The sequence below is a fragment of the Chiloscyllium punctatum genome, chromosome 25 (assembly GCF_047496795.1).
Source record: "Chiloscyllium punctatum isolate Juve2018m chromosome 25, sChiPun1.3, whole genome shotgun sequence".
In the NCBI taxonomy this organism is placed as follows: Eukaryota; Metazoa; Chordata; class Chondrichthyes; order Orectolobiformes; family Hemiscylliidae; genus Chiloscyllium; species Chiloscyllium punctatum.
Window position 1 is genome coordinate 60,587,680 of NC_092763.1, and position 20,677 is coordinate 60,608,356.

The 20,677-nt window shown below is 41.7% G+C and overlaps 2 protein-coding genes across 2 annotated transcripts in view; one reads left to right on the forward strand and one right to left on the reverse strand.

Moving 5' to 3' along the window:
* LOC140495986 (short transient receptor potential channel 5-like) overlaps positions 1-1,400 on the forward strand; it is an 87,479-nt gene extending 86,079 nt beyond the window's left edge. Inside the window, exon 11 of the mRNA XM_072595367.1 lies at positions 83-1,400. Coding sequence (XP_072451468.1) covers positions 83-826 — 744 coding nt within the window. The 3' untranslated portion in view covers positions 827-1,400. The remainder of the gene's footprint in view (positions 1-82) is intronic.
* Positions 1,401-9,931: 8,531 nt separating this feature from the next.
* The window catches only part of alg13 (ALG13 UDP-N-acetylglucosaminyltransferase subunit), an 80,014-nt gene continuing 69,268 nt past the window's right edge, over positions 9,932-20,677 (reverse strand). Inside the window, exon 28 of the mRNA XM_072594665.1 lies at positions 9,932-10,895. Coding sequence (XP_072450766.1) covers positions 10,642-10,895 — 254 coding nt within the window. The 3' untranslated portion in view covers positions 9,932-10,641. The remainder of the gene's footprint in view (positions 10,896-20,677) is intronic.

Here is a 20,677-nt window from a genome sequence, read left to right on the forward strand (position 1 = left end):
ATACATCAAATTAAGATAGCTTAAATTTAAATTTAACATATGCAGACCATATGAAATATATTAATATATTTTATTATCATAGGAACTGAAACAAGATATCTCCAGTTTTCGCTATGAGGTTCTTGACCTGTTAGGAAACAGGAAATCATCGCGAAGGACATACTCAACCAGCAGTGATGGGATGCAGATGGGAGATATGGAGGATGATAGTGCTGAAGAAATGAAAAAAATCGTGTCATTCAATTTGGCAGGTGAAAGTAATGACAGAAAGACGTTGAAAATGAACTCTTTCAGTGTTTCAGCTCTTATCAAATCAGTTTCTGGAATTGACCTTAATGAAGAGAAATCCAAAAATAACAGCTTGAGTAAGCAATCTTCCTCAGTCAGAAATGGCAATCGATTCCAGAGATATCCAAATTCGAAGAAGGATTCATTTAAAAGACTTGGCCTTTTGTTCAGTAAGATGAATGGGCAACTATCTGAACCAAGCCCAGAGCCAGTGTCAAGCATTTCTGATGGACTACTTCAAGCACAAAATGTGTGGCAGGACTTCAATTATTCCCAAATTTCCAGTTCTAACAATATAACAAAAAGTGAGAGCAGCCTTAATGCTGTTGGTCTTAATGAAGTAAATAGAAGAAACAGAATTGATAGCCATTGTTCAGCTAACCATGATTCCTTTAATTGTTCTTCCAATATCAGTACCTCCAATAACAAACTCATTGACTCATCAAGTGATGTCTATGACTCCTGGGGGGAAGCCTGTGACTTGCTAATGACCAGATGGAACAGTCATCAAGAGGACTATGTAACGACTCAATTATAATACTGTATATCAAGATACCACTTTACCACAAGAAACTTTGGGTCATGTTCATGAGGAATTATTTTATAAAATTGAATATATGAGAATGTGTGGCTGTAGGGGTGTTTTCTAAAGAGGAACCACACTTCCTGTAAATTACAACTTGTATTTGTACAGCATCATTAAAGTAATAAAACATCCAAAGGAATTGCACAGGAGTGTTAGGTGAAAAAAAAATGATGCTGAACCATGCAAGGCAATAATAAGTAAGATTGGTCAGAAGAATAAGTGCCTTAAAAAAGGACAAAGAGGTAAAGGAGGAAACATTTAGGACTAAATTAGAGTTTAGGCCCTTGGCCTTGGAAAGCACAGCTACCGAAGGTAGAACAATTAAAAATTGGGGCTGTTCAATGCAATCAGAATTTGAGGAGCAGATATCTTGGAGTGCTATGTAGCTGAAGACAGTCACAGATAAAAGGGGACAAGAAGACAGACAAGATCAAGTCATTAGATGAAAGTGAGGACTGTAGATGCTGGAGATTAGAGTCGAGAGTGTGGTGCTGGAAAAGCACAGCAGGTCAGGCAGCATCCGAGGAGCAGGAGAATCGACTTTGTTGAAAGGCTTTTGCCCGAAACGTCGATTCTCCTGCTCCTCGGATGCTGCCTAACCTGCTGTGCTTTTCCAAGATAAAGTCATTTCTTAATCAGGAGCTAATGAAGTCAGCAAGCACACCAATGATGGGTGAATGAGACCTGGTGCAAGTAAGGATGTAATAGCAGAGTTTGAAGTAAAATGTAAGACATGCACTGGAATACTCAAGAGGGAAGAACATGGATGAGTATTTCAAAAACAGACAGGCTGAGGCATAGGCGAAGTTGGATGATAGTACAGTGATGGAATAGTCTAAGTGAGGAGGAGATGTGATTGAAAGATATCCTCAGTATCGTGTAAAGAAAGACTAGGCTAACTTCGCAGTCGCTGCCCCCTAATTTGTTTTAGGCCTGCAGACTGTCGTGGTTCATGAAAGCAGCCCACCTTCACCTTGTCAAACAACCATTGTTGGAAAAGAATCAGAATCAATTAGAGGAGGTAATAACAGAACATTCGCAAAATCATAAACTCTCAAGCACAGTTAGCATGACTTCATGAAAGAGAAATTATGACAGAGTAACCACGTGGTCAGAGAAAAAAACCTATGCTGCTGTCTGACACAGCAGTGAATCTGCACAGTTACTGCCTTTGCTATTTGAGTTCAAGTATCTCTGGACATCGGAGTACATCTGGGAAAAATTAACAAACAGCGAAATTCACAGCTGACCTTGGAGGAACCTGTGTGGGAGAGCTCACAGCACAGGAACAGATAAGTGCATAGTTCTTTTATGTGTAACTTCACTGTAAACCTACAATAGTGAGTAGAGTGGGTTCTTTCTTGATTATATATTTTCTTCAGATCTGTCTCTTGATTAAATTTAAAAAATATAAACTATAAATATTAAGTTAGCCTGGTGCAGTGTTTTTTTTTTAAGAGCAATAAGATGGTGCTATTCTCTGGGTATGTAGATTGTGAAGGAGTAAAGATGACCTTTAGTAGAATGTGCTCTTCCTGTCGGATGTGGGAGTTTAGGGAGAGTTTCCATGTTACTGATGATTATATGTGCAGGTAGTGTCTTTGGTTGCAAATTCTATCATATTGCATGGATTGGTTGGAACGGCGGTTAGATGCAATAAGGAATTTACAGGAGCTACGGGGTGTGATGGATGGCAGTTATCGGAAAGGAGAAAAGCCACAGATACAGTCAGGTAGATGGGTTAATTCCAGGAAAGGTAGGAGAGGGAGGCAGGTAGTGTCGGATCTCCTCTGCTATCCCCATCTCAAATAAGTGTGCTGTTTTGGAAAATGTTGGAGGTGACGGACTCTTAGGGGAATGTAACACTAACAGCTAAGTTTCTGGTATCAAGAATGGCTTTAATATAGTGGAGGGTACATCAGGTTCCAAACCTTTGAAAGTGATAGATTGTCAGAGGCACAGACATTTCTGCAGCTGGCAGCAAAAAATCAGAATGGTGTGTTGCCTCTCTGGTGCCAGGATCAAGGATGTCTCAGAGGGTGCAGAATGTTCTCAAAGAGAGAGGGACCAGGAGGAGGTCATTGTGCACATTGGAACTAATGATATAGGAAGGAAAAAGAATGAGATTCTGTAGGGAGAATATAGGAAGTTAAGGTATTTAAAAAGGAGGTCCTCGAGGTAGTAATATCTGGATTATTCCTGGTGTTACAAATTAGTGAGGGTAGGAATAGGAGGATAGAGCAGATGAATGTGTGGTCGAGGAGCGGGTGCATGGAAAAAAGGTTCACATTTTTGGATCATTGGAATCTCTTTTGGGATAGAAGTAACCTGTAGAAGAAGGACAGATCACACCTGAATTGGTGGGGACTAATATACTAGCAGAGAGATTTGCTTGAGGTGCTCAGGGAGATAGTGAGAAAAGAGATCAATCTTGGACTGGTATAGTTGGGAAAGGGAGCCAGTCAAACAGTCAGGGCAGGCACGAAGAAAGCAGAGTACAAGGTAGGATTTTTATTTTAAAGATTCATTCCCTATAGTATGAAACAGGCCCTTTGGCCCAACAAGTCCACATTGGCCCTCTAAAGAATAGTCATGATAAATTAAACTGCATTTTTTCCAGTGCAAGAGGTCGAACAGGAAAGGCAGGAACACGGGACTGGGATAGCATAGCGATTACAGAGACGTGGCTCAGGGATGGACAGGACTGACAGCTTAATGTTCCAGGATACAAATGCTTGAGGGATAGAAAGGGGTCCAAGAGAGGGAGGGGAATGGCGTTTTTGATAAGGGATGGCATTACAGCTGTACTTAGGAGGGGATATCCCTGGGAATACATCCAGGGAAGATATTTGGGTGGAACAGAGAAGTAAAACAGGGATGATCACCTTATTGGGACTGTATTATAGACACCACAATATTCAACAGAAAATTGAGAAACAAATTTGTAAGGGGATTTAAGTTATCTTTAAGAATGATAGGGTGGTTATGGTAGGGGATTTTAACTTTCCAAACATAGACTGGGACTGCCATAGTGATGGAGAGGAATTTGTTAAGTGTGTACAAGACAATTTTTCTGATTCTATACATGGATGTACCTACTAGAGAAGGTGCAAAACATGACCTGCTCTTCGGAAATAAGTCAGGGCAGGTGACTGAGGTTGAATGTGGGGGAGCACTGTGGAGCCAGTGACCATAATCTAATAGTTTTAAAATAGTGATGGAAAAGAATAGACAGGATCTAAAAGTTGAAGTTCTAAATTGGAGGAAAGCCAATTTTGAGGGTATTTGGCAAGAACTTTCAAAAGCTGATTGGGGGCAGATTTTCGTAGGTAAAGAGACAGCTGGAAAATTGCAAGCCTTCAAAAATGAGATAACAAGAGTCCAGAGACAATGCATTCCTGTTATAGTGAAAGGCAAGCCTGGTGAGGCAATACTGGATGACTGGACAAATTGAGATTTTGATTAAGAAAAAGAAAGCATATGTCAGGTTTAGACAGCAGAGATCAAGTGAATCCTTAGCAGAGTATAAAGGCTGGAGGAATGTACTTAAAGAGAGAAATCAGGAGGGCAAAAAGGGGACATAAGATAGCTTTGGCAAATCAGGTTAAGGAGAATCTAAAGGGATTTTACAAATACATTAAGGAAAAAAAAAGGTAACTGGGTAGAGAATAGGGTCCCTCAAAGATCAGCAACGCAAGCCTATGTGTGGAACTGCAGGAGATGGGAGAGATACTAAACAAATATTTTGCATTAGTGTTTACTGTGGAGAAGTACGTGTAAGATAATAGAATGTGGGGAAATAGATAGTGACAGCAAGTTTGGAGAAGATTTATATTTCAGGTTGAGGTTCTGGATGTAAGTTTGCTCGCTAAGCTGGAAGGTTCGTTTTCAGACATTTCATCACCATGCTAACCTCATCAGTAAACCTCCAGTCAAGTGCAGTGTTATGTCCCACTTTCTGTTTAGGTTCCCATGCCTGGGTGATGCCATTTCCTCCTCTTTCTCAGAGGGTAGTAGATGGGCTCCAAATCAATGTGTTTGTTGATAGAGTTCCGGTCAGAATGCTATGCTTCTAGGAATCCTTGTGCAGGTCTCTGTTTGGCTTGTCCTAGGATGGATGTGTCGTCCCAGTCAAAGGGGTGTCCTTGCTCATCTGTATGTAAGGATACTAGTGAGAGTAGCATGTCTTTTGAGGCTAGCTGATGTTCATATATTTGTCCAATGTGGTGTCTGTTACAGTTCTTGCAAGGTATTTTGTAAATGACATTCATTTCACTTGTGGTCTTTCAAGTTCATTAGCTGCTATTTTAGTGCATTGGCAGGTTTGTGGGCTACCATGATGCCCGATATCAGTGGGCAAGCTGTTGGAGGGAATCCTGAGGGATACGATTTACATGTATTTGGAAAGGCAAGGACTGCTTAGGAATAGTTAACATGGCTTAATGCATGAGAAATCGTGTCTCACAAACTTGATTGTGTTTTTTGAAGCTTGACAGGGCAGAGCAGTGGATGTGATCTATACGGACCTCAGAAAGGTGTTCGACAAGGTTCCCCATGGGAGACTAGTTAGCAAAGTTAGATCTCAATGAATAGAGAGAGAACTAGCCATTTGGATACAGAACTGGCTCAAAGGTAGAAGACAGAACATGGTGGTGGAGGGTTGTTTTTCAGACTGGAGGCCTGTGACCGGAGTGCCACAAAGATCAGTGCTGGATCCACTACTTTTCATCATTTATATAAATGATTTAGATGTGAACAAAGGAGGTATAGTTAGTAAGTTTGCAGATGACACCAAAATTGGAGGCACAGTTGACAGCAAAGAAGGTTACCTCAGAGTACAATGAGATCTGAATCAGATGGGAGATATTACATTTTGGAAAAGCAAATCAGAGCAGGACTTATACACTTAATGGCAAGGTCCTGGGAAGTGTTGCTGATCAGAGACCTTGGAGTGCAGGCTCATAGTTCCTTGAAAGTGGAGTCGCAGACATTTGGTATGCTTTCCTTTATTGGTCAGAGCATTGACTATAGGAGTTGGGAGGTATTATTGCGGCTGAACAGGACACTGGCTAGGCCACTTTTGGAATATTGCATGCAATTCTTGTCTTACTCCTATCAGAAGGGTGGTGAAACTTGAAAGGGTTCAGAAAAGCTTTACAAGCATGTTGCCAGGGTCAGAGGATTTGAGCTACAGGGAGCATCTGAGACAGAGGGGTGCCCTTATAGAGGTTTATAAAACCACAAGAACCATGGAAAGGATAAATAGACAAATTCTTTTCCCTGGGGGTGGGGGAGTCCAGGACTAGAGGGCATAGGTTTAGGGGGAGAGGGGAAAAAGTTAAAAAGGGACCCAAGGGGCAACTTTTTCATGCAGAGGGCAGTGCATGTATGGAATAAGCTGCCAGAGGAAGTGGTGGAGGCTCTTAGAAGGCATCTGGATGGGTATATGAATAGGAAAGGTTTGGAGGTATACAGCCAAGTGCTAGCAAATGAGACTAGGTTAGGTTAGGATATCCAGACAACATGGATGGGTTAGACTGAAGGGTCTATTTCCATGCTATACTTCTCTATTACTGTAAGTTGAGATTTTGTTTTTCATCTCAACAAGAGTGAATAGAGTGGAACTAGAAGATGTGCTGTATTCAGGCTTCTAAAAGGCATTCGAAAGGTCTCACACAATGTTAAGACGTAAAATAATAGCCCACAATGTCAGGGGTATACTTTGCTTTGGATAGAGAATTGGCTCTCAGGCAGGAAATAGGATACAAAATTTTCAGAGAGGTAGCAATAGGTTAAGTGAGTGGGCAAGTAGGTAGCAAATAGAGCATAATAGGAAAATATGAAGCTGTTCATTTTGAAAAGGAGAACAAATGAACACATTATTTAATTGGAGAAGAAAGTGCAGAAAGCTGCAGAGGTTTGGGTATTTGTGCATGAAACAAAACTAGCACAGGTACAGCAGGTATTTCAAGGGGATAGAATACAGAAGCAGGAAAGTCTTACTGCAACTATACATGGTACTGGGGAATGACATCTGAGGTGTTTTGGTCCCCTTATTTAACAAAAGATATTTCATTGAAGGCAGTTCAGAGAAGGTTCACTTGGATGACCCCTGGTATGGAGAGAATGACTTCCAAGCAAAAAATTAAAATAGGTTGGGACTGTATTTGGAGTTCAGAAGTAAGACTGCATTGAGACAGAAGATTCTTAAAGGACTTGACAGGGTGAATGCTGATCAGATGTTTCCCTTTATGGAATAGTTCAGGACTAGAGGGTGTAGTCTCAATAAGATGCGAAAGAGGTTGCAAGTATTTGCAACTCCATGCCAGAAAGCTGTGTGGGCAGAGTCCTTGTGTATATTTAATATTAAAGGTAGATTCTTGATGAGAATCAAGTGTTACAGGGAAAGGGTAGGAGAGTGGATGTGACATGTGTTGGATCAGCCATGATCCTATCAAATGGCAGCACAGGCTCAAGGGACTCCTATTGCAGTTTGTTATAGTCTTACAACAGATAAGAGGTAGCCAGCACTTATTACCTGCAAAGCTGACATTCCAAGATTGCATGCATTAAATTACAGGAGCAATTATGTTGTTGATTTGATAATCTAGCAGGTCTCAACCTAGAGTGTTCAATTCTCACCATAATAGTTGGTTCACAAGTTAAATAAATCTGGAATTAAAACTAGATCAGTAATGGTGCCAAGGAATCCAGCAACTTGTTAACATCCTTTAAGGAAGGAAACTAGTGTTATAATCTCTTTACAGACTTCTGTAAGAAATCCAAACTCTCCATGGCCAATATAAAAAGTTGCATGATAAGATTTCAAGTTTTAAGAATTCTATTTTGACAACTAAAGGCAACATTTTTTAATACAAGTTGTATATTATTCAGAGTGCAGAAAATAACTTGCCCCTTTTAACATTTAAAAACTTTACCTTTTCACTCAGCTGTTACATTTCATAGTGTCTGACTTAACATTTTGGAAACAGCTCAGCCCATATATACAAATAGAATAACTCAAGGTTTTATTTCCATTTTTCTCCTTTCCTGATCTTAATCATGAAAAACAGGACTAGGTTAATTTTTTTCTGGAGATTTTCCCTCCAGTTCAGGCCAGGTGTATCTTTCCCTCTAGTTTTAAAACTTCAATCTTCAGCTCCTCCATTTGAGTGCAAGCTCTTACCTGCATTTCTCTGCAATGACCCACTGACCTGTTGCCTCCAGCTACTCATGGACTGACCTGAGTCATCTCAAATGACATTGAAAGCTGTTCAAAATCAAACATCATACTTCAGATGTTATGTTGAAGAGGTCAATAATGAAACAGATGTAGATGATTGGGTTAAGAACATTATCCTGATGTGTACCTGCAATGATGTTCTGGGGCTGAGATAACTACATTCCAACTTTCCGTAAAACTTCAATTTTACTGGGAGTTCCTTAAAGTCGCTTTGTCAGACACTGCCTAAATCTCAAGGATTAGAGAGAGAGAGAGAGAGAGAGAGAGAGAGAGAGAGAGAGAGAGAGAGAGAGAGAGAGAGAGAGATGCTGGAGATCAGTCAAAAAGTGTGGCACTGGAAAAGCGCAGGTCAGACAGCATACGAGCAGGAAAGTTGATATTTCGGGCATAAGCTCTTCATCAGGCCTGATGAAGGGCTTATGCCTGACCTATCGACTCTTCTCCTCCTCCTTGGATGCTGCCTGACATACTGTGCTTTTCCAGTGCCACACATTTTGACTAATCGCAAGGACACTCATTCCAACTTAGCCTCTGGAATACAGCACTTTTGCATGCAATGAAGTCAGGAGCAGAGTGGCCTTCGTTGACTCCAAATTGAACATTAAGATTACTGCTGAATTAAGTGCTGCATGATATCTGCTTGTCATTTGATGATACAAAAGTATCATAGATGTAAATCCAGAATAAAAGTGGAAAATACCAGAACTACTCAGGAGGTCTGGCAGTCTGAAGAGAAACCTTTAAAATCAGGTTGATGGCTTTTCAGACTCGTTCATTCAGATGAAAATTTCATACATGGATGGGATGGTCTACAGGGGAAATCAGATAAAAAGCATGATTTAATAGAAATGAAAAACCAGTGTTACAAAGGAAAAACTAATATCTACAGTAAAGTGTAGATAACATACATTCCTTCAGGCTATCACAGACATTTAACTGACCTCTCTTCACATCACCAGTCTCCCTCACAATATGAAAACATGCGATCATATGTGGAAGCCAAAGTTGAAATGTTCATAGCACTGCAGTGTGTCCAGGGAAAATTAATTAAATACACTATGGACTGTATGGAGCTTGGTTGGAATGGTGTAGAGGGTCGCAGTCCTCCTGGTTGACAAAGTAATTTATAAACCAAACCTTTACAATGACTGAGTTCCCAGTGAAATGTTTGGTAAGAAACCGTGCCTTGCAATGACTGTATCAGTAATCACTTATGGACACAGAAGCTGGCAGTCATCTCAGGGAAAAATACCCAAGGGAATTTCAAAAAAAGCATTTAACATCAAGGATTTAAAAGTAAAAAGCAATTGCTTCCAACAGTTGTCAAAGTACATAGATGTGAGATAATTGACAGAAGTCAGAAACAAAAAGTGTATTTTGCAAATCATCAGGAATTGGAATATAGAGCTGATTAAAAGATGCTGAAAACAGATTCCATACAACAGCAGCTTTCAAAAGAGAGTTCGATCATTCCTTGATCAAATCTTTGTAAATCTACACAGGAGAAGGAGTGGGTGACATTAACTAGATGGCTTTTCAAAAGTGCCAGAGACACAAATGGCTCATGTAGCAATCTTTGATATGATTTTTCTGGAAACTGTACTGTCAAGTAACCATCAAGTTTACCTTTACATTTTTATCCCCAGCCCCATCTCAGTGCACCCATCCAAATTTCTACTTTATGGGTTATGAAAATTTAGACTAAAAAGAGTCTATACAAAACTGCAAATACTTCATTGGAATATTTATTGATTGGTTTTCACTGGACTACACACAAAAGTACACTGACACAAGTAGGTTGCAGTGCTCAGATTTTATTAACATGAAATGAAAGATGAACCCACAACCACACAGCATTTCCTTTGGAACTGTACTCCAGAGCTGAGCAATTAACAGTCTAAAACAAAGTCAATGCCAAACATTTCTGGCACAAAACTGGCAAACGAAAGTTAACATGTTAAACTGATCAAAAATACACAAGCTTTCACAAACTAAAGATTTCAAAAATATCAAAGATTTTAAACATGAGGTAGAAGTGGTATGGTTTGTATGCTGGAATCAACCAACTGAAACAAGGAAAACGTGAAAAACAGTACATTATAATGTTGGAATAACTTTTTTCCTTTGAAGGGTAGCCCTTCAACTGATTTCAGAAGACAAGACACTTCACTCAAGGTGAAGTTGAAGCTCTGTTGATATTGCACAATGGAAAGAACTTGCATAAAGCACATCTACCTGACAAGCAACATTTGCCTTATTTTGGTCTACAAACCCAATTAGGAGCTTTACTACAAAGTGAGAAAGTCTCAGTATCGAGATGTGAACAGCTATTTAAATAAAAGACCACATATACAAGTATTTCAGGCAATTGCAGAGGAAAAAGTGGATGATTTTTTGAATCGGAGTTAAATCAATTAAAGAATCTGATGCTCGATAGTGGTTGGGGTTGGTAAGGGGATAGTGGGCAAGGAGGTAAACAATCTACCTCTAATTAGGCATGTTAAATCCAATTTTTTTCTCATACTTAGTGAGATACATAATGTGTAGGCAGATTGGCAGGTCCAACATAATTTAATGGAGCTGGAGGTGCTGGGCTCTGCAGCCTTGGTGAACTATTACACATCTGATTTGTTGGGTACCAGGCACCAACATAATGAAGCGCGGATGCTGCAGGGATACAGGGATCATAAGCAGGTGCTGGAATGTACTGATCAGTCAGTACTGGATAGTACATTGTTGAATGAGGAACAGTTTGAGGCTCCACAGTAGGATAAGATCCTGCAGAGGAAAATAGAGCCCATCAGTACCAAAAACATGCATCTATTCCACCCAAAAACTGTAAGACATTGTTACTTAAATTTACAGAGACCAGATTATTATAGACAGCATCTCAACATGAATCAGTGACCTTCTGTCCATTCCTGGAAAAAAAATGTTCATTCTCCAAAAGAGAGAAATGCTTTTGAGTCAAGGGAGAAATGACAGGGAGAAGCGAGGATGCTCCAATAAATTTAACAGAATGAAAAATGTAAATGAGCTAAAATACTATCTAACTTTTCAAAAGTTAGAAGAATCCTGCAATTATTATATCTAATTCTGCCTAAACATCAGTCACATGACTTGCTCAACTTTTTTTTAAAATCTTCGCAAGATAGGGTATTGTTGTTAGCAAAGCCAACATCTGTTGCTCACTCCCAAACTACCCTGAGGTGATGAGCCACCTTCTTGAACATGTGGGTCAACACTCAGAACATCTTCCAAACTAACACATCTAGAAGGATAGAGCAAACGCATGGTAACACTATCCCCTTAAATTCTCCTTCAAGTCACACACCATACTAACTTGGAGCTAATGGTCTTTTCTTCAATGTTGCTGGAAAGAGATCATGAAACTCCCTTTCTAACAGCATGGAGGGTGTTACATACCCCAAGGACTGCGGCCATTTCAAGGCACAGCTCACCAAGGTCAACTAGAGATAGACAAAATGTTGCCAAGCAGTGACCAACCCACAAGTAAATAGAACATTATAAATTGGTAGAACTCCAGCATTTTTAGAGCAAAGGAATATTGTATTTTGAAGTTAAGATGGAATGTGACTTGATGGGAAACCAGTCAGCCATGTCCCTACACACCTTTTGCCCTTGTAAAACATGGTAGGTCACAAGGATGCCCTGTTGAGCTGCAGCAGCACACCTCATCGTACAAGCTGAGCTACAGCTCACCCATGGAGGAGTGAGTGAATGCTTGAAGTGGTGAGTGACAGGCCAATCTAGAAAGTGCCTTCTTTGGAATGGCACTGAGCTCCAAGCATTGCTGGAGCTGCACATTTTCAGGCAAATGGAGAGCATGATCAACACGATGTCATAATATTATAGGTGGTGGTTGTGCTGGACATCTCAAAACACAAAGATGGATAAACCCCTGGGACTTGATCAGATGTACTCTAGAACTCTGTGGGAAGCCATGGAAGTGATTGCTGGGCCCTTGCTGAGATATTTGTATCAATAACCATAGGTGAGGTGCCAGAAGACTAGAGGTTGGCAAATGTGATGCCACTACTTAAGAAAGGTGGCAAGGAAAAAAACCAATGAACTATACACCAGTGAGCCTAACAGTGGGCAAGTTTTTCGAAGGAATCCAAAAGGGACATGATTAACATATTTGGAAAGGCAAGGACTGATTAGGGATAGTCAATATGGTTTAGTGAAACATTATTTCCCGTGTACAAACTTGCATTTTTTGAAGTTACAAAGAGGATTGACAAAGTCAGAGTGGTGGACAGGATATATATGGACTTCAGTAAGACGTTCAACAAGGCTCATCGTAAGATTAGATTTCACGGAAGAGGGAGAGCTAGCCATTTGGATACAGAACTGGCTTAAAAAGAAGAATACGGAAGATAGAGGATAGTAGTGGAGGGCTGCCTTTCAGACTGGAGGCCTGTGACCAGTGTGTCACAAGGACTGGTGCTGGGTCCACTGCTTTTTGTATAATGATTTGAATGTGGATTTAGGAGGTATGGCAAGTTTGCAGATGACACCAAAATTGGAGGTGTAGTGAACAGTAAAGATTACCATAGAGAATAACAGGACCTTGATCAGATGGGTCAATGGGTTGAGGAATGGTAGGTAGAATTTAATTCGGATAAATGTGAGGTACTACATTTTGGAAAGGCAAATCAGGGGTGGACTTGTACACTTAATGGCAAGGTCTTGTTGAACAAAAGAAACCTTGGAGTGCAGGTTCATAGCTCCTTGAAATTGGAATCACAAATAGCTAGGATAGTGAAGGTGGTCTTTGGTATGTTTGCCTTTATTGGTCAGTGCATTGAATATAGGAGTTGGGAGGCTATGTTGTGGTTGTACAGTGTATTGGTAAGGCCACTTTTGGCATTCAGTGTGCAATTCTGGTCTCTCTCCTGTAGGGAGGATGTTAAGAAACTTGAAAGGGTTCAGAAAAGATTTACAAACATATTACCAGGTTTGGAGGGCGCGTGCTATAGAGGGGCTAAATAGACTGGGGCTTTTTTCCCTGCAGCATTGGAGGCCAAGGGGTATCTTTTTCAAGGTTAACAAAATCATGAGGGACAGGAATAGGGGGAATAGACAAGGTCTTTTTTGCAGGGTAGTGGAGTCTAGAGGGTATAGGTTTAAGATGGGTGGGGGGTGGATTTGAAAAGGGATCTAAGGGGCAACTTTTTCATGCAGAGTACATGGTATGAGCTGACAGTGGAGGAGGCTGCTACAATTACAACATTTAAAAAGATGGGTATATGAATAGGAAGGGTTGAGGGGATATAGGCCAAATGCTGGCAAATGGGACTAATTTATTTAGGATATCCAGTCAACATGGATGAGATAGACCTAAAGGTCTGGTTCCAAGCTGTATAGCTCTCAGTCAGACATCTTGCCATTGTTGACTGTAGAAAGGCTCGAGTCGGGCAAAGCATATCTTCTGACCACCTTTTATAGCTACAGCATTTATGGTGAGTATCCAGTAAAATTTCTTATTCAGGGTGAACTCCACGTGTAAAAAAAGTTTGGGAATTCATTGTTGACATTCCTGTCGAATTTTAAAGGGAGATATTAAAAGATGGTCTCACTGGGGAGGGCCTTCTTCTCGCATATTGTGCGGCATGCATGTTAATTGCTACACATCAGCCCAGGACAATGTTGAACAGGTCTCGCTGTACCAGACCATGGATTTCTCCACTAAAAGAAACTGAATGAATATTCCCACGTCGTACGATGAAAAAAAAGGTCATTAATGAATTTAACACCATAAGAATTGTTTCAGCAATACCCTGAGGCAGAGGTAACTATTTTCCAACAACAGTATGACTCTAGGCAGTGGGTTTTTCTCAATTTCCAACTTGAATTTTCTAGAGATTCACGAGGCATACTTCCTTGATGTCCAAAGCAGTCTCTCCCCACTCTGGGAATTAACAACTGTCAAGAGGCCTAGTGCAGATTGGAAACAATCAGCTCCTTTTAAAAAATTAATTTCATTCTTTTAAACCAAAACAAATTGTGAAAAAGTTTTTCAAATGAGGGGCACTGCTGCATTTCAAAGTGCTTTTCAAGATACTTAATAGCCTGTTGATGAGGCTCTACTAAAACTCGTGCTACTTCCTCTCAGATTACATTTTGCTTTTATCTAATACCTGTTCAATCTTGGTCCAGATTGCTTTAGCAGTGATTCTGCACAGTTACTGTTTCAATATTCCTTGCACAGGCACAACTGTATGTAGTTAACTAAAAGATTGAAACAAGCAACCTTCAGGATCAACCACTGCACCCCATCCACTCGTGATAGATTCTAAACTTCAAGCACTTTAACTTTTCTGAAGGATGTGACACAGGAGTTCGCTAAGTGCTGAAATTGCTTAAGCCTCCAACACTACATAGAATGCCTGCTCAGAAATGCAGTCTTGAATTTTGTCTCGTGGTGATCTTGGGTTTGAGTGAGCGAGGTGCAGAATTTAGGTTCCTCAAAATTGAGGTCTCAAATTTACATTTAAACTGCTAGTTCAACTTAAATATTGATACAAGTTTTAATGTCGACAGCTCATGCAGGTTTGTTTGTTGTTGGTTTTGAAAATATATTCAGATTGTCTAGGTGCAGAACAGAATCCCTTACCGTGTTAAACACCCTTGGTAGATTAAATAGTGCACAGAGTCAGTGGGAAGTGCTGAGAGGACAGCCAGAAACTGGCAGTGAATTTAGCATCGTTCTTTTATCAATCTGGTCAGACTGTTTTCATCATTAAGTCTCTTCTCTATGAAGTCACGTGACGTTCAGTGTCAGTGTCAATCATGTTCCACGCTACTACTAAATTTGATTCTTCAAAAGCGTTTAGCACCCTTCAAAAACAATTTACTTAATCATGTTATTTTTGTATTGCAGTAACAGCTATGTAGAGCTATTTTTAAGATTCAAAATACGTACAAGATACCAGGCAGCATTACTGAAAGTAACAAGACCTTCTATAAAATAGTACATATGTACTGATAGTGAGCAGCTCACTGCCAATTAAGGGCAATAAATGCTGGCCCAAGCAGCAAAGCCCACATCCCCCAAATAAAAATGATGGAAAATATTCATGTGGGTTAAACTCAAAGAACAAAAGAACAAGAAAATTTACAGCCCAGGAATAGGCCCTTTGGCCCTCAAAGCTTGAGCCGATCCAAATCCAATGTCTAAACCTTTTACCAAATTCAAAGTTTGGGAGAAGATTTGTAGCTCGGGTGCTCGTTGTTGTGGTTCTGTTCGCCGAGCTGGGAATTTGTCTTGCAAACGTTTCGTCCCCTGTCTAGGTGACATCCTCAGTGCTTGGGAGCCTCCTGTGAAGCGCTTCTGTGCTGTTTCCTCCGGCATTTACAGTGGCCTGTCTCTGCCACTTCCGGTTGTCAGTTCGAGCTGTCCGCTGTAGTGGCCGGTATATTGGGTCCAGGTCGATGTGTTTGTTGATAGAGTCTGTGGATGAGTGCCATGCCTCTAGGAATTCCCTGGCTGTTCTCTGTTTGTTTGGCTTGCCCTATGGTAGTGTTGTCCCAGTCAAATTCATGTTGCTTGTCGTCTGTGTGTGTGGCTACTAAGGATAGCTGGTCGTGTCGTTTCGTGGCTAGTTGGTGTTTGTGTATACGGATCGTTAATTGTCTTCCTGTTTGTCCGATGTAGTGTTTTGTGCAGTCCTTGCATGGGATTTTGTACACTACGTTAGTTTTGCTCATGTTGGGTATCGGGTCCTTTGTTCTGGTGAGTTGTTGTCTGAGAGTGGCTGTTGGTTTGTGTGCTGTTAGGAGTCCTAGTGGTCGCAGTAGTCTCGCTGTCAGTTCAGAAATGCTCCTGATGTATGGCAGTGTGGCTACTCCTTTGGGATGCGGCATGTCCTTGTTCCGTTGTCTCTCCCTTTAGGCATCTGTTGATGAAATTGCGAGGGTATCCGTTTTTGGTGAATACTTTGTACAGTTGTTCCTCTTCCTCTTTTTGTAGTTCTGGTGTGCTGCAGTGTGTTGTGGCCCTTTTGAATAGTGTCCTGATGCAACTGTGTGTGTGTGTTGGGTGGTTGCTTTCACAGTTTAGGACTTGGTCAGTGTGTGTGGCTTTCCTGTAAACCTTTGTGGTGAATTCTCCGTTTGGTGTTCTCTATACCATCACGTCTAGGAATGGGAGTTGGTTGTCCTTTTCTTCCTCTCTAGTGAATCGGATTCCTGTGAGTGTGGCGTTGATGATCTGGTGTGTGTTCTCTATTTCTGTGTTTTTAATTATTACAAATGTGTCATCCACGTATCTGACCCAGAGTTTGGGTTGAAGACTGTTTGTTCTAACAGGACATGCCGCAAAATCCCATGCAAGGACTGCACAAAACACTACATCGGACAAACAGGAAGACAATTAACGATCCGTATACACAAACACCAACTAGCCACGAAACGACACGACCAGCTATCCTTAGTAGCCACACACACAGACGACAAGCAACATGAATTTGACTGGGACAACACTACCATAGGGCAAGCCAAACAAACAGAACAGCCAGGGAATTCCTAGAGGCATGGCACTCATCCACAGACTATCAACAAACACATAGACCTGGACCCAATATACCGGCCACTACAGCGGACAGCTCGAACTGACAACCGGAAGCGGCAGAGACAGGCCACTATAAATGCCGGAGGAAACAGCACAGAAGCGCTTCACAGGAGGCTCCCAAGCACTGAGGATGTCACCTAGACAGGGGACGAAACGTTTGCAAGACAAATTCCCAGCTCGGCGAACAGAACCACAACTGTCACCAAATTCCTAAGCATCTGTATCCCTGTGCTCCCACCTACTCATGCATCTGTCCAGATGCACCTTAAAATGAATCTACGTGCCTGCTTCTACCACCTCCACTGACAACACGTTCCAAGCACCTACCACCCTCTAAAGTACTTTCCGCGTGTAGTTCCCCTTAAACTTTTCACGTCTCACCTTGAGCATGTGACCTCTCGTTATTGAATCCCTCATCCTGGGAAAAAGCTTCTCTATCCACCCTGCTCCATACCCTTCACGATTTTGCAGACTTCAATCAGCTCCCCTCTCAATCTCCTTTTTTCTAACAAAGTCAATCCTAACCTACTCAACCTCCCTTCATAGCTAGCACCTTCCATACCAGGCAACATCCTCATAAACCTTCTCTGCACTCTGTCCAAAGCCTCCACACCCTTTTGGTAATGTGGTGACCAGAACTGTACACAGTATTCCAAATGCAGCCAAAACAAAGTCTTGTACCATTTTAACATAACCTGCCAGCTCTTATACTCAATACCTGCCCAATGAAGGCAAGCATACCATATGCCTTCTTGACCACTCTATCCATCTCTGCAGCAACCTTCAGGGTACAATGGACCTGAACTCCCAGATATGTCTGCTCATCAATTTTGCCCAAGGCTCTTCCGTTTACAGTATAGTTCACTCTAGAATTAGACTTCCTAAAATGCATCACCTCACATTTGCAGGATTGAACTCCATCTGCCACTTTTCTGCCCAACTCTTCAATCTATCTATACTCTCCTGGATTCTTTGACAGTCCCATATGCTTTCTGCTACTCCAATCTCCATGTCATCTGCAAACTGTCTGATCAGACCAACAGTACCCTCGTCCAAATCATTTATGTATATCACAAACAACAGTGGCCCCAACACTCATCACCTTTCTCCATTTTGAGAAGCTCCCTTCAACTACGACTGTCTCCTGTTGCTCAAACAGTTCTTTATCCACCTAGCTCAAATACCTTGCACACCACGTGACTTCACTTGCTCCATTAGTTTACCACGAGGAACCTTATCAAATACCTTACTGAAGTCCACGCATATGACACCTACAACCCTTCCTTCAACAATCAATGTGGTCACTTCCTTAAATAACTAAGCTGGTGAAACACTACCTCCCCTGCACAAAATCATGTTGCCTATCACTGATGAGCCCATTCTTTTCCAAATATTAATTGATTTGATTAGATTAGATTACTTACAGTGTGGAAACAGGCCCTTCGGCCCAACAAGTCCACACCACCCCGCCGAAGCGTAACCCACCCATACCCCTGCATCTACATCTACCCCTTACCTAACACTACGGGCAATTTAGCATGGCCAATTCACCTGACCTGCACATCTTTGGACTGTGGGAGGAAACCGGAGCACCCGGAGGAAACCCACGCAGACACGGGGAGAACGTGCAAACTCCACACAGTCAGTCGCCTGAGGCGGGAATTGAACCCGGGTCTCTGGCGCTGTGAGGCAGCAGTGCTAACCACTGTGCCACCGTGCCGGCCACAAATCCCTCAGTACCTTCTCTCCTGCAACTTTCCCACCACTGATGTCAGGCTCATTGGTCTGTAGTTATCTGGAATATCCCTACTACCCTTCTTGTACAGGGGGACAATATTAACAACCCTCCAGTCCTCTGACATCTCACTTGTGCTACAAAGATACCTGTCAGGGCCCCAGCTATTTCCTCTCTTGCCTCCCTCAGCAACCTGGGACAGATCCCATCCAGCCCTGGGGATTTCTCCACCTTAATATCCTTTAGCTTACCCAACACACCTTCCCTCCTTATGTCAAAGTGATCCAGAGTAAACAAACTTCTATCTCTAATCTCAACATTCATTATGTCCCTCTCAGTGAACACTGATGCAAAGTAATCAGAGAATCTCAGCCATTTTCTCAGGTTCAACACAACATTCCTTCCTTCCTTATTCTTTAGTGGACCAACCCTTTCTCGAGTTCTCTTTCTTCTTATATATGAATAAGAGGCTTGGGATTCTCTTTAATTATGTTCACTAAAGTTATTTCATGACCCCTTTTAGCCCACTTAATTTCTCATTTAAGATTGGTCCTACTTGATATTCTCAAAGGCTCATTTTGTTCTTAGTTGCCTGGACCTTATGTACACTTCACTTTTCCTCTTGGCTAGTTGCACAATTTCTCCTGTCATCCAGAGTTCACAATCTTGCCTCTCCTATCACTTGTTTTCAAAGGGATATGCCTATTTGCACTATCTTTGAAAGCCTCCACATATCAAATGTGGACTTGCCTTCAAATAACTGCTCCCAATCCACATATCAAAATACAGCAGAAGCTGGGAAATAAGTGGCCTTGGCCCAGTTTAGCACTCTTCCCTTCGGACCATTCATCTTTGTCTATGAGTATTCTAAAACTTAGAATTGTGGTCACTATTCCCAAAGAAATCCCCACTGCAACTTCTACCACCTAGCCTGGCTCATTACAACACCAGAGTTTAGATCAGAGTGGTGCTGGTAAAGCACAGCAGGTCAGACAGCATCCAAGGAGCAGGAAAATCAACGTTTCGGGCAAAAGCCCTTCTTCAGGGATAGAGGCAGGAAGCTCTCATTTCCAGCATTTGCAGTCCTCACTTTTGCCTCATTACAACACCAGGTCCAATATGGCCCCTTCCCTAGTCAGAATATCGACATACTGCTGTAGAAAGCTTTCCTGGATGCTACTTACAATTCTGCCTCATCCAGACTGACATTAAGTGTATCCCAGTCAATGTTGGGAAAATTAAAATCTCCCATCACCACCACTCTGTTGCCTCTACATCTTTCCATAATCTGTTTACCTATTTAATCTTCTACCTCACGGTCACTGTAATACAGCCCCAATGTAACTGTACCCTTATTTCTCAGCTCTACACAATGCCTCACTGCTCAGCCCTCCATAGTGCCCTCCTTTAGCACAGCAGTGATATCATACCTGACCAGCAATTAAACTCCTTTCCACCTGTCCGAAGCATCTATATCCTGGAACATTTAGTTGCCAATCATGCCCTTCCTTCAACCAAGTCTCTGCAACCACAATAACTTCATACACCTAGGCACCAATTCAAGCCCTAAGCTCATCTGCCTTACCAACTATACTCCTTGCATTAAAGTATATGCACTTCAGACTGCCAGTTCTTTTGCATTCATCTGCTCTGCCTACTCTTCCCCTTGGTAAACTTCATGATCCTTACAGTCTCTAGTTTCCACCTCATTGTCTACTAGTCTTCTCTTCTGGTTCTTAGCCCATTAGTTTAAAACCTCCCCAACAGCAGTAGTGAAAACTCCCCCAGGGATATTAGTTTGTCTGGTTCAGGTGTAAACCATCCAATTTGTAACAGTCCCACCTTCCTCAGGACCAGTCTCAATGTTCCACAAATCTGAACCCCTCCCTCCTACATGATCCCTCAAGCCACATGTTCATCCTGCCTATTTTTTTCATTTCTACCCTGGCTAGTAGTTGGCACTAATAGCAATCCGGAGATCACTACCTTTGAGATTCTCCTCCTAGCTCCCTGAATTCTGCTTTCAGGACCTCATCTTGTGTTTTTTTTAAAACTTATATCATACCATTGGTGCCTATATGCACCACGACAACCGGCTGTTCACCCTCCGCTTTCAGAATTCTCTGCAGCCGATCAGTGACATCCCTGACCCGAGCACCTGGGAGGCAACAGGCCATCCGGGAGTCCAGTTTTCAGCCTCAGAACTGCCTATCTAATCCCCTTACAATA